This window comes from Myodes glareolus, chromosome 24, assembly GCF_982192425.1.
Source record: "Myodes glareolus chromosome 24, mMyoGla1.1, whole genome shotgun sequence".
Classification (NCBI taxonomy): domain Eukaryota; kingdom Metazoa; phylum Chordata; class Mammalia; order Rodentia; family Cricetidae; genus Myodes; species Myodes glareolus.
In genome coordinates this window covers 7,003,289-7,017,893 of record NC_142049.1, presented here as the reverse complement: position 1 = coordinate 7,017,893, position 14,605 = coordinate 7,003,289, and the positions used below count along the sequence as shown (strand labels likewise).

The window sequence follows — 14,605 nt, the reverse complement described above, 5'->3', positions numbered from 1 at the left end:
GAAGAACTGACTGTCGGAGCAGCCCTCAGCTAGGAGTGGGACTTCATGTCCACTTCCGTGTCTCTGTGCTGGGATTCAGTAAATGGAATTTGAAGTAGTACCAAAAAAAAAGTATAATTTTAACTGTTGAAGGACCCGTGGAGCAAATGCCACTTTAGTTTCCTATTGCAGCGAGACGAGGAAAGCAGTATAGCTTCAGTTTTTCATGTCAGGCCAATTGTATCTGCATAAGACTTAAGTGGGAGATCCCAGTGTGGCCTGCGGTGTCCGGAGGTGAAGCCCGGGCTGCAGTTAGTGCTGTGGTCTGAATGCAGTGTTCACTGTGCCGTGCACCAGGTGAAGCCCGGGCTGCAGTTAGTGCTGTGGTCTGAATGCAGTGTTCACTGTGCCGTGCACCAGGTGAAGCCTGGACAAATAGCCTTTGCGACTACACCTTACTTATTTGCACTGTTCTGTTTTATTTCTAGGATTATGATCTTTTGGGTGAAAAAATAATGTCCTGTGGTATGGATCACTCCCTCAAACTTTGGAGAATCAACTCGAAGAGAATGATGAATGCAATCAAGGATTCTTATGATTATAACCCAAACAAAACTAACAGGTGACAGTCCCGACGCTTCGCTGTTGTGTGGCTGTGTCTCCCTTCCCCTCGAGCGTTGACAACTAATCCCCACTGCTGCTTTAGAAGCCCGTCTTTACTATCTTAAAACCCCCAGGAATCGCTGCCTGCCATCAAATTCACCTCTTTCCAAAGGAATCCCTTATTTAAATTTTTTTCAGTCTTATTTGAATGAATTGTTTTTGTCTAATTTGGTGGCACATTTCACTTTCTTTGATTTATGATGCATGTTCTTGACTCGGTAAGTTGGAAGTACTAAAGTTTTAAATCACCTGAACCTTTTGTGGACTAGAGAAGGAGAAAGACATAGTAGGAATTCTAATTCAGTACAGTAGACTGTGGTTTTCAGTTGGTTTTCTAGCTATAGTTCATGCTAATAATACTTTCCTGCTGGGCATGGCTATAAACATCTTTAGTTTCAGCACAGAGGAAGCAGATGCAGGGACATTTCTGTCAGTTGGAATATTGGAAGCCAGCCTGGCCTACAGAACAAATTTCAGGCCAGTTAGGGCTATATGCATAGTAAGACCCAGCCGGTAGCTAGCTAGCTATATACATATATACATACTGATATTTTCCTATATATAAATGATGCTTCTTTCATTGAATAGAGAAAATTCAAATTGTGGAGTCTTATTTCATCATACCATGGGATGGAGATTCCATATTTTTGAGATGTTTCAATTGTTCCTCTTTTGAAGTGCTTTAGGTCTTGGTCTAACTACCCTTTTAGTACTTACTGGGTTGTCAGTGGTGCTTTCTCTGTAAACATGTGCACACGTGTTACCTCTTTCACTGTAAGCATCATATGTTTAAGTATGCTTACTTGGTATTTTTATTTTAGCCAAGAGTTTTCAAGTCCGATTATGACTAGGTTGTTAATGTTGTGAGCTCTAGGAAGCACTGAAGTGCACTTACTTACCTCATTGACTTTTAAGAATTATTAGTACAGCTTTAGGTTTCTGCCATTCAATGTCAAGTACAATGCTAAATTTATGATTTGAACCAAAGCTATTCAGAGAAACCCTGTCTTTAAAAGTTATGTTTTGAAATGATTGTTAGATCTGTGGAATAAATAATAAATTATATTTCACAGTTCCTGTAGTCTTTCTGAAAGGCTTTAACTGTTAATATAATACGCATTTGATTAGGAAGCAGCTGAAATTGGAACTGTTAATCCTTCATGTCAAGTTGGCTTGGTGGGATGGGGAAGAGCATTTGCTGTGAAAGCAGAAAGGCCTGAGTTCAAATCTGCAGCACCCCATAAGCCTGCTTGGCTCTGACTTCCTGTATTCCCTAGGCTGGGGAATGGAGAGCTTGGCGCTTCCAAGCCTAGGAACCCACTAGCTTCAAGTTCAGTGAATGACCTTGTTTCAGAAATGAGGTGGAGAATGATGCGGGAAGATGCGCAAGGTCGCCTCTGACCTCTTCGTGCACCTTTCATGGGCACGTGTATACACTGTTTTTGTCCAGTCGTGAATAGCGTTTTATCACCCTAGCAGGAGACGTGAAGTGGAAGAGTTTGAGATGATGAGTTTACTCTGCCTTTTTACGTGTTGCCATCACAGGTCTATGATTAATAGAAAAAGTGAATCACAGCCTGGCAGAAGTGACTCCTGCCTTTAATCCCACACTCGGGAGGCAGAGGCAGGCAGATCTCTGGGTTCCAGGACCACAGCCAGGGATACACAGAGAAACCCTGTCTCAAAAAGAAAAAGGGAGAAAAAAAAAAAAGAATCACAAAGATGGGGTATGGCTGTGGTTGGTCTGATTGAACACCTGCCTGACAAGGGTGATGCTGTGGGTTGTGGCCCCTCAAAAAAAAAAAAAAAAAAAAAACGAAAGAAAAAAAGCATATAAATACCATAGAATCACTTACTAGATTAGATGTGGTGTGCTTTTAATTTACCATCTCCAAAATACCTTGTTTATTGTTTTTTTCACAAATATGTTAGCAGTAATGGAGGTCAGAGGACAACTATGGAGTTCCTTCTCATCCTCCCCTTGTACGTGGGTCCCATACATTGAACTCAGGTCGGGCTTGCGTGGCAAGTGCTTTTGCCATCTCACCTGCTCCAAATTTAAAATCCCGAGTTTAGAAAGGAAAGTTAAACATTATATCAGAAAGCTGATAATAAAAGAAAGTAAAAATGAAAAATGGATACTTTATCTCCAAAAACAACAGATTAATGGATACATTCTGTCTTGAAGCACAGAGAGATTAACTTCCTGTTTTGTAGAGTTTTCAGAATGGAGCTGGCAGGTGAAGCTCAGTAGGCAGAGCGCTAGCCTACTGTGTGTGAAGCCCTAGGTTTGGTCCTGAGCGTTACAGTGTGTAAGTCCCAGACTGAAAAAGCAGTGTGATCCTACTACACTTTTTTTCTTTTAACTTTTACATTTCCATTCTTCCTTCAGGCCATTTATTTCCCAGAAAATCCACTTTCCTGACTTTTCTACCAGAGACATACATAGGAATTATGTTGATTGTGTGCGATGGTTAGGCGATTTGATACTTTCCAAGGTACGGAAAACTAGAGTTAAGCTGTACTTGCATTGCGTGTGTGTGGGAGAGAGTGAGTGTGCTTTGCAGGAACCATTATAAAACTTGTTAATAGCAGAGAGAAACTGCTTAAAGAGTCTGGGTAGATTGTTGAACTTATTTATTCAAGGAGAAAGAAGTTCTCTAGACTAGTTCTTTATGCCCCAGTAAGACGAGAAGTGAGCTTGGACCGTGCGATTGTTCCTGGGGATCAATGATGTTGAAAACAGTGACTCACACCAGTAGAACTGCTTGTGTTTGTGATTGTCTCAGTAAATCCTGTTTGTAAGAACGGTGGCTAGAGTCATTGGCTTCCAGGCTTCAGTGTGCTCACTGCTCTGCCTTGTCGGTGGATGTGGATGCCCAGCCCTGTATCCATGGACTCCACGTCTGACAGTACATGGGAGTATGTGCGCATATGACGCCATTCAGTGAGGTCTTTGAGCCTTTGTTGTTTGGAGCCAGTTCTTCCAGAGAATTGAGGGGTGACACTATCTTCCTTTGTTTAATTTTGTTTTTTCCAGCTTGTCATCTAGAGGGCTGATCCATGTTCTCTGAACATGTAGGCCTCTCGGCGTTACAGAGATGTCCATCTCATTTCCCTTTGGGTTTAGATTTACTTGGGTTGGTTTCATGTTCCCCTCCTTAAATTCTTGATCTTGGAATAGACTACAGGAAGTTTTAAAGATAGTTCAGAGAGGTTCAGCATGACCATTATTACCCACTTTGTCTCAGTAATTATTATTATGTCTCAATAATTACTACAGTATATATTTTTATGCGTATGATAAGTGTTTTGCCTGCATGTATGTCTGTATACGTTGTTGCATGGCTCCCTTAGGCCAGAAGGAAGGCATTGGATCACCTGGAACTGGAGCAATAAGTCAGTAGTTATGTTATGCTGCTGTGCTCTCAAAAACCTAGAAAATGAACATTTCTATGCTGTGTGTTTAGTTCCTTATCATTTTGTCACGTGAATTTTGTCATTTCCAAAATGCTATGGTTTTTTTTACTCAATACGATTAACTGGACGTCATCCAAGTTGCTGCTGGTCAAGTAGCTCTTAGTTTCCATTGCTGAGTCACAGCCCATGGTATCACGGCACCATCCCAATTAGTTCATTAGCTTTTATGTATTCATTTATTTATTTTGAAAGAGAATCTAGTGAAGCATTAGCTTGCCTGTAATTTACTATGCAGGCCTCAGGCTCTGCCTGCCTCTGCCTCCCAAGTGCTGGGTTAGAGGTGTGCCCTACCATGCCCAAGCTTCATCACAGTCAGTTTAACACCATCTTATGGGCTGTGCTTGTTCTTTACGTCTGGGGCCGCAGCATACTTGCTGATGGACAGTTGTGTACAGAACTTCATAAGACTTGACTTTTTGTTTCTCTGTGATAAATGCTGTGGAGAGCAGTTGTTGGGTAATGGTTAAGTTTTTGAGAAGCTACTACACTGTTTTCCAGAGTGCTGTTTTACACCCTCACTAGCAAGTATCCCGTGTCTCTGTATCATTGCCAGCATTTAGTATTACCATTATTTTATTTACTTAGTTCCAACAGATGTGTAGTGATTTGCATTCTCTCTAGTGATGTGTTGAGCATCTTTACATTTGTGTATTTACCTTCTGTATTCAGGGTTCCGTGTATATATGGAATTCATTAGAATGGCTTTAGGCAGTGGTCCAGCTAATCCAACAATGTATGCCTATCAGTGCAAGGTCCAAGAATCTAGTAGTTATTAAGTCCTCAAGACTGGATGTCTCAGCTGATCCTAAATCACACCATAATCCCAAAGTAATAGGTTCTAATGCCAGTGAAGGAATGGACTTGCTATTGAGAGCAAAAGCAAGCGGACTAAGAGAGGGCTTCCTTCTTAAGTGTCCCTTATATGGGCTGCCAAGAGACAGTGTCTCCCGGATTAAAGGTATCTCGTCACACATCAAAAGTTAGGGATTAAAGAGTCTTCCCATCTCAAGATTCAGAGTAGAAGTGAATCTCTCACATGAAATAATTTAATAAAAAAATCCCCTCACACAGCCAATTGGGTTTTAGTTAATTCCAGATGTGGTCCAGATGACATCCAAGAATAGCCATCACACCATCCATATCCTTTTTGGGGGTTGTGTCTTTGAATCTTTGGCTGGTTTTATAATTGGCTTAGTTTTTGTTTTATTTTTATTGTTGAAATCTGAGTGTTCTTTATATATTCTGAATATGCATCTTATATCAGAAACGTTTGTAAATCTTTTCGTTCAGCCGGTGGCTAATCTTTTCATCTCTTTAACTGGGCCTTTGGCTAAAAAAATGCTTAATTTTTTGTTTGTTTGTTTTGCTTTTAAATTAGGTGTGAGTGTGTGTGTGTGTGTGTGTGTGTGTGTGTGTGTGTGTGTGTGTGTTACAGTGCACACATGGAACTCAGGGAAGCTTTGGGAATCAGTTCCTGCCTTATACTGTGTGGTCCAGGGATTAAACTCAGGTTCTCAGACTTAGGGAGTGGTGTGGTCTTTATCCATGGAGCCATCTTGCTGGTTCAAGAAAAAGTTTAGGTATTTTTTAAAGTATAATTTAATTTTTTTGAAAAAAGTTTTTGTATGAACTCTCTACCAGGCCCCATGTAATAAGGGTTTTCTTTTCCTTCCTTTTCTTTCTTTTCTCTCTCTCTCTCTCTCTCTCTCTCTCTCTCTCTCTCTCTCTCTCTCTCTTTCTTTCTTTCTTTGTGAGACAGGGTCTCTCTGCATAGCCCTGGCTGTCTTGAAACTCACTTCAGAGACTGTGCTGGCCTTTGACTGTTCTACTGCTTCTGCCTCCTGAGGCCCAGGATTAAAGATACTTGCTGTGTCGTCTGTGCTGTCCTTGAATCCTCTTGTCAGCAATCCTCTTGCCTTAGTCTCCTTAGCGCTGTGATTTCATTTATGAGTCACTATACCCAGCTCATTTTTGTAATCTTTTCCCAACCTTTTGTCTTGAGGTATTGAGTAGTAACTAAGACTGAATCTAAGCACCACCACCGAGCTGCATCCCCAGCCCTTTATTTATTTAGACCTTTTAAAATCCTTTCTGCCAGTTTATATTGTTAGCCACCAAAAAAGCTGAACGTTAAGTCCACTATTTTCTGTTCTTTATTTAGTTTTGAGTCCGACCCTGTACTTCCTATAGGTTATTTGAACCTTCTGTTTCATTTTGTTTGGGGCTGGTTTCTTCCTCCTACGTTCCATTTTTGTTTGGAGCTTTCTCCTCCTTTTTTCTTCTCCTTTCTTCTCTTCTCTTTTAATTCTTTTCCTTGTTTGTTTGTTGAGACAGGGTGTCTCACCATGAACCCAAGCCAGCCTGGTACATGCTGTGTAGCCCAGGCTAACCTCAAACTTGGGATTCTCCTACCTCAGTCTCTCAAGTACTAGGATTGCAGGCATGAGCTCCATGCCTGTAACACAACACTTTTTAGAATCTCCTTTTTATTTACTTAGTGTGTGTGTGCATACGTGTGTGCTTGTCTGCCACTGCAGTATGTGGAGGTCAGAAGACAGCTTTCAGGGATTGGTTCTCTTCTTCTTGCATGGAATCGACCATTGTACTCGGATTGTGAGGCTAGTGCATTGAGGACTTTCACCTCCAGAGTCATTGTACTGGCCCTTATAGCATTGTTACTCCTGTTTCTGTGTGTGGCAGTTTGGAGGTTGCTTTTATGTCTTATTTCATGCATGTAACTTCAGTCTACTGTGTATCGGCATAATAGTAATCAAAGGAAGTGCTGAACCCTTTCCCAGTTTACAGTCTAATTGCCTTAAATATTTCATTAATATTTGAGAATCACATAGGATAGTATAAGTTTTGTAGTGAAATATCATTTAGAAATCTCAGGGAAAGGAGCGTTGTAGTTACTGCTTTTGTCTTTTGTTCTTCCTTTCCTTAGTTGTAGGGTACCATCTTAAGTCATTTCCTTTCTGCTCAGGACACTTCCTGCAGGCATTCATTTAGAGGTCTGTAGTAGAAGGTTCATATTCTTCTTTGCTAAACGTACCTTCACTAAATATGCCCCCCATGCTTTGAAAATACCTGCCCCTTCTCTGGCCTCCAGGGCTTCTGGTGTGAAATTCTGTCATTAGCTTTTTTCCCTGTGTAACTGTAGCTGTGTCCTCTGTCCCAGCTGCTTTCAGAGTCTCTCCTTCCTTTAGCTTTGGCTAAATAGTAGATGGGGATGACTCCGACTGCCATGTTTGCACTTCAGTGATCTGGACTCTGTCCTAGGTTTATAGTAGAGGAATATTTTGTCTCGTCCTTGAACTACATCACTGATGATTCAGATTTTTCCTGCCCTGATTTCTCTCACTTTGAGACACTAAATGAGATACTGGTATTTTTCACACACAGTGCTGGCCTTTTATCCAATCTCTAGCCCTCAGGTTTTGTTAGCTGTGTTGTTGTTTGACTCCTGACCTCCTCTTCCATCTGTTTCCTTTTCTGTTCAGATTGGATACTGTCCTGTTGGATGACTTCAAAATTCCTGATTCTCCTCTCTCTTGTTGAGCCCATCAGTTAAATTTTCATTTTATTTATAGCATTAGTTACTAGTTGATTGGACAGAACGCCTGACGAGCGATTTAAGAAAGGAAGGAAGGAGTGGTTCATTGTGGTCTCTTGTGGTGCAGAAGTCCTGGCAGCAGGAGCATGCAGCAGCCTTGTTTAGAAGCAGGGCGGTGGGTGTGCTGCTCCGCTGACTCTTTGCTTTTCATTCAGTCCAGGATTCCAGCGCATGGGACGGTGCTCCTACATACATGCTGGGAGGCTCTTCCCACCTCAGTCAGCCTAGGCTAGAAAACCCTCAGACATGCCAAGGTGTTTGTCTCCATATGGTTGGTTCTGAGTCCCATGAAGTTGATAATCAAGATTAGCCACCACAGCTATAGTATTTTACTAGGGCCTGACTGTTTTGAGTAGTATGAGACTCTGGAGACTTTCTTTGTCGTTCAGCCATTTGTTTTGTGGTGCTAAATATCAAACCAGGACCTCACTCCTGCTAGGCAAGCACTCTGTCACCAAGCTGGCCCTTGGGTCTTCTGGAGATCCTCTCTCGTTAGAGGGCTTTCTTTAGTACCTCCTCAGTTGTGGAAAGGAGCATTGCAGCGCTGCCTTAAGGAAGCTCAGGCTCCCACCAGGCCTCAGCTAACACCACCTTAAAGGAGGTAGAAGGGGATACCTTCCCACTGCTTACCGGTGACCTCTACTGGCTCCGTGGATGGTCTGTTGTACTCTACTCGTGATGTCCTGGCTGCCAGTCCTTCTCTGATACTAGCCAGGCCAGACAGAGTTATACTACAAAGGGTTGGGAGAGCCAGGGACATACTTTGTTAAGACCTAAGGAATGAGCTCTTAAAACAGGTTTAAATGGAAGTAGTTCCACAGATTTTTCTGTGATGTTTGGTCAAGTAGAGCATTTATTGTGGAATTTTTGTTCTATTATTGGGCTGCTGCTGTCTTAGTTCTCAGTCTCTGTCTTGGATCGCAGGCTTTTGTTGGGGCCTTTCTGTTTGTCTTAGTTAAGGTTTTTGTTGATGTGAAAAGACACCATGACCATGGCAACTCTTGTAAAGAAAACATTTAATTGGGGTGGCTCTCTTACAGTTTCATACAAGACAGGGAGCATGGTGGTGTGCAGGCAGACATGGGGCTGGGGTAGCTGAGAGACCTACATCTTGCACGTAACTGTCATACCGAGGGAAGCCTGAGCAAAAGATCCCTCAAAGTCCACCCCCACAGTGGCACACTTCCCCCGATGAGGCCACACCTTCTAGTTGTGCCACGCCCTTTGGAGGTCATTTTCTTTCAAACCACCACACTGTTTTTATCCATTAGTATGTTTAAGTCATTGCTCTCTTGGTATCCAGTCTAGGGTAGCAAAAGAAGCCCCAGGGAGCTGTGAGAGTCTGGCTTGGCATCTGGGCCAAGATTAGAGAAAAGTCTTACTCTGCAATGGGGCAGCATTGGGCCAGTGATGTCAGACACTGCAGTTAGTGACTGTGTAGGGGATGTCACTTAGCGTGAGCATTTCCACATTTGAAGAAAGTAGAGGAGAGTCTTCCTTGGAACCTGTGGTTAAATGTTTGAATGTAGCGCTCTTTGTGGGCTGCTGTCTGTGACTGAATAGACTGCCTGAGAAACTGAGGCAGGGCTGCTCGTCCAGGTACTGTTGAGGTCGGCAGGCTTGGGGGAGAGGTTGCTGATGTTTAGCAACATCTCTGGCTTTTATTAACTAGAGGCCAAATGCATTGCCAAAAACTCGCTAGTGTGGGCCACTGACTGAGACAGTGATTGGAACAGTGGCCACAGGGAGACTGTGTTAAGCAGAAGTGTAATTCCATGGCCTCTGTGAGCCAATCCCCATGTCAGTGTCGCTTCTTTGTAAGCTATGATCCTGTCAGTGAACAGTTTTCTGTGCTATCTTCTAAGCATCTACCATGTGGTGCCCACCCTGTGCAGGAAGCCTCGGTAGATGACAAGGCCCAGGGAGCCACTCCTGCTTTGTGTGTGGGTTGGGAGAGCAGTGGCCAGATGTGGAAAGCCTTCTATTGCGGTCCTAAGGTTTCTAACTTTTATAGCACTCCTCGAGTCTCTGGGTGCCAGCCTACCTGGAGCCGCACTTAGTTAATTTGTTCTGGAAGAGAAACTATTCCAAATAGCATGATTCTTTTGTGTTGTTTAATTCCTTTGCTAGTCAGATCTCTTGTCCTCGGGTGTAAGCCTTGATGTGACAGTGAGCAATTTGTGTATGGTCCTGGAAAGCAGGCTGTTTGACCTAGTCTAAAATGGTAAAGTAAGCACTTTTACTTTTATTTTAGAAATTCAGTTCTAATACATGTCTCTTATTTCTCTCTTTTAGTCTTGTGAAAATGCCATTGTATGCTGGAAACCTGGCAAAATGGAGGATGATATAGATAAGATCAAACCCAGTGAGTCTAATGTGACCATTCTCGGGCGCTTTGATTACAGCCAGTGTGACATTTGGTACATGAGGTTTTCTATGGATTTCTGGCAAAAGGTAGCACATACTTTTCCATTTGGACTTGTCTTCTGAAACACCGTGTCGTTGTCCCCTTTCCTGTTCTGTCCACGCTCCTCCTCGCGCTTTGGTTGTACTGGTCCTGTGTTGCCGACTGGCTGCCTCCTGGGCACTGCGCATTATCTGCGGTGTTTGCTAGGGAAGAAGCGAGCAGTGAGGGGTTGCTAACGTTAGGTTCCTGATGCCTGTTCAAGATACAATGTTTATCATCTTACATAGCTTTTCTTCTAGAAAACCTTAGAGAACAATCAGCATGGAAGGTAGACTAACTATTACCCAAAGCATTAAATTCTGCTGCTGCAGCTTTGTCTGACAATTAACTGAGTATTTCTCTAAGAAAGCTTGGGAAGAGCATCCTATTCTCTGTGTGACTCTAAGGTAGAGAAAAAGTACCGTAACACCCCTGTTCATGAAATGGGGCAGAGCCCTAGTTTCTCAAGATGCCAAGGAAATAGTAATTGTTCTTATTCTTACTTACCAATCAGTAACATAAGATGCAGAACTCAGTTAAGGGGCCATCAAGGCTGGAGCTGAGGCTTCTCTAGTAGGGATTAAATACCGTAGCGCTTGGTACTGTGTTGACTTTATGCTTTCCACTGTTTACACAGATGCTTGCATTGGGCAATCAGGTTGGCAAACTTTATGTTTGGGATTTAGAAGTAGAAGATCCTCATAAAGCCAAGTAAGTACAGAAATTCTAAAACGTTCTAAACTGTAGCCTTTTTATGTCAGCCTTAATAACCAATAGCTGTGATCCACTGTGCACCTGTGCCGTGTCCCCAGTGTGTAGGCCACAGGACATCCTGCAGGAACCAGTTCTCACCTTCCACCATGTGGCTTTCATGGATCTGACTCTGGGCCATGTCACCAAGTGCATTACCACTGAGTTGGGCCATGGCCCAGTTACTTTAACAGCTGCAGGTTTTAGAGTTTAAGTAATTTTTTAATTAACTTGTGTTTATACTGTGGTGAGTACATAAATATACCAAACTTAATGAAATCTAGAATGAAGGATGCTATTCTTAATGTCGATGGCTCTAAACAGCATTTTCTTATTCTCTCTTCAGTGTAAACACTAGTATGTGTGCTATTTAAGCTCTTGTCTTATTTTTCCCTAGGTGTACGACACTGACTCACCATAAATGTGGGGCTGCGATCCGACAGACCAGCTTTAGCAGGGATAGCAGCATCCTCATAGCTGTGTGTGATGATGCCAGCATTTGGCGTTGGGATCGACTTCGATAAACTATTTTTTCCTGGAAAACTAGAATATGTTGTCTTTGTAAAATAGAATTACTGTATCTTGCTAGCAAGGGCAATAGAGCATTTAGACTTGTTTTTCAGCATTCAATCGGGCTGAGCTGAATGTAGTGATGTGTACCTTGTTTACATTCTTTGTACTGTCTTCCTGCTCAGACTTTACGGCTTTTAATAAAAATTTATTTTTGTAAAGCTGCGTTATTTTTATTGTGATGAAAATTAAAGTTGGAAGTAATAAAATTATACCCTATGTTTTTGTAATGGTTTCTTTAACTGGAGTAAGCTATTTACTATGGAGACTTAAGTGTAAATTGTATACCTAAGCTAAACTTAAATCTTGGCTCTGCTACCAAGTAACCTTGGCTATTGTTAGTCACTTATTGGCCATGTACTGTGAAGAGACATGACCAAGGCAACTCTTAGAAAAGAAAGCATTTAATTGGGGTCTTTCGTGGACTTCGTCCATTGTCATCATGGTGGGAGCCTGGCAGCAGCTGAGAGTTACATCCTGGTCCACAAGCAGAGACAGACAGACTCTGGGCGTGGCTTGGGCTTTTGAGACCTCAAAGCCCACCCTCAGCGACACACTTTCTCCAACAAGGGCCACACCTACTCCTTTCAAATAGTGCCACTCTGTGGGGACTAACAGTTCAAATATATGAGCCTCTGGGGACCATTCTTAACTCAAGCCACCACAATATGTAATTTCATATCGTGTACTTTTAATTTTCTTATGCATAAAACAGACATACCTATCCTAAGGAAGTCAATTTAATGATGTATGAGGCATTTTGAACATCATTTGCTAAGTAGTATGTTCTAGGCTGGAGAGACAGCTCAGTAGTTAAGAGCACTGGCTGCCCTTTCAGAGGACCCAGGTTCAGTTCTTAGCGCCCACATGGTGGTTCACAACTGTGTAGCTCCAGTCCTGGTGAACCCAGTATTCTTTTTTGGCTTCTGAAGGCAAAAGAGGCTTGAAAAGTGTCCACAGACATACATGTGGGCAAAGCACCCATACACACATGGCTACTGAAATTTTATGTCTTCCAGATTCGAACTCGGGAGGTGCTGGTGAGCTAGCGTCAAGCCTAATGGCTTGAGCTCAATTCTGGGGGCTCTTATAGTGGAAAGAAAGCAGCTGAAGGCCATTCTCTTACCTCTGCTTGTACATGCAATACACGCTTTTTTTAAAAAAAATTTTTTTAAGAATTCAGTTGCAGGGGCTGGAGAGATGGCTCAGCGGTTAAGAGCATTGCCTGCCCTTCCAAAGGTCCTGAGTTCAATTCCCGGCAACCACATGGTGGCTCACAACCATCCGTAATGAGATCTGGTGCCCTCTTCTGGTCTGTAGACAGAATATTGTATACGTAATAAGTAAATAAATATTAAAGAAAAAAATTCAGCTGCAATAGAATATATTTTCTTGTATTTGATTTACAACTAGACCATAGTAACCTGAGTGGAAATGTCATCAGTAGAACGGAGGAGAGTTAAGGTTAAAGAACGAGGCTGTGTAGTGAGTGACCACCTTTTCTGAAAGGCTTGGTGACAGACACAACTAGGTCTCGGAGTTAGGAGTGTACTCTGGCTAGGATCCTGAACGGCATGGAAGGAAGTGGGCTCAACTCCAGCATTCACTGTGTTCCCTTTGCCCCACTGCTCATGCGATTGGCCCCCTCTCTCCTGTTCCTACTGCCACTCGTTTCCCTTAGACTAAGGCAAAAGAAATCCTCTGAAGTTGTCAGTTATTCTGTCAGAGTACCACAAAGGTGACACAAGCTTTCTCTTTCCAGTTTCTTCAAACTGCTATTTCGTGCCATTACAAGTGGAGTCAAAATGCTATGTAATTAGCATGCGATTTAGTGTTGGCCCTCATCTTGTATCATGCATGTGAGCATATGAGTACTGAACTCATGGAAATCTTAAACAAGTGTTACTTTGTGAACTGTACATGTTTGTAGATTTTGTTCTTAGACACTCTGCAGAAGTAACTCAATGGTGGATAACAGTCTACACTTTTAAGTCCCGGTCTCTGGCCTCCATCTTTGAAGGTCCCACCCTCAAGGAGACCACCCAGTCTATCTAAACTGCTCCCCAAAATCCCTTCATGCTCCGCCCACCACCCCCGACGCGTTCTTGTGGCCACCCGAGAGCACAGGAATCCCACTAAACCCTGATAGCCTTTAATTCGGCTTGTTTCTGATTCGGGTTGATTGGGGTTTTTGCGTCGACAGAATATTTCTAACACACTAGGGAAAAACGCTGTTCTCTGGGTTCAAGGTAAGTTCTGATTTTCACTGAAAGCACAGCCTCCTGGGACTGGGCACTCCTGCCTACCCTGTTGTACATGTCACTTGTTTCCCAAGCACTTGTTTGGAGCACTGAATTCTACATTACGGGTCCACTGATATTTCTGTGTGTGTGTGTGTTTGGGGGGTGTCTGCGAGTGTTATATCCTGATGGAGGGCAGGAAACGCTGAGTTATTGTCCCGTCCCATTGATAGGGACAGCAGTGTTAAACAAGACACAGAGCCTTGTTTTATGAGGAATCAGGAGGCACAGGGCCTCACACAGGTGAGACCTTGACAGGTAAGTCACAGAATTCAAAGAGGCCCTATGCTCTGCTCTTTTCTCTTGGCATACTGTAGTACTCTGCTAAGCTGCAAGTTCATGCAGCTGCACCCAACACCAAAGAGCTCAAAAGGCTAAAAGGGAAGTGTTGTGGAGTACTACTTTAGCTAGGCAAAGATGTGTTACATTTATTTCTGCTGCGGAATATTACTGTGGGAAAGTGTGTTACTTTTGTTTATGTTGCATTTCTTTAATTATGTAAAGATGAGTTGCATTTGTTTCTCCTTGCCTCCCTAAGGCACCTGATTGCACCTGATAGAAAGCTGAATGGCCAATATTAGCCAGGAGAGGAGGGGCTGGTAGGCAGAAAAGAAGTAGGAGCATAAATCTAAGAACTAGGGAAGAACGAGAAAGAAGAGAATGAGGAGAAAGAGAGGCACACGCCCAGGGGCCAGAAGCAAGGCAGCTGCGAGCCAGCCAGACCTGGGAGAGAGCAGGAAAGTAAGAGATAATATGGAAAGAAAGGTAAAGAGCCCCAAGGCAAAACATGGGCAGGGAGAGTTT

The 14,605-nt window shown here is 42.9% G+C and overlaps 1 protein-coding gene across 4 annotated transcripts in view; it reads left to right on the top strand.

The window, feature by feature from the left end:
- The window catches only part of Eed (embryonic ectoderm development), a 30,001-nt gene extending 18,339 nt beyond the window's left edge, over positions 1-11,662 (top strand). Inside the window, exons 8-12 of one of the 4 annotated variants that reach the window (XM_085682986.2) lie at positions 468-601; positions 3,035-3,140; positions 10,031-10,189; positions 10,819-10,892; positions 11,329-11,662. In XM_085682986.2, the coding sequence (XP_085539112.1) occupies positions 468-601; positions 3,035-3,140; positions 10,031-10,189; positions 10,819-10,892; positions 11,329-11,455 (600 nt within the window). In that variant the 3' untranslated portion in view covers positions 11,456-11,662. Of the gene's footprint in view, positions 1-467; positions 602-3,034; positions 3,141-10,030; positions 10,190-10,818; positions 10,893-11,328 lie in introns of those variants that run through there. The other 3 variants (XM_085682987.2, XR_014999591.2, XR_014999590.2) reach the window with 3 other exon arrangements.
- The last annotated feature ends 2,943 nt before the right edge of the window (positions 11,663-14,605 follow it).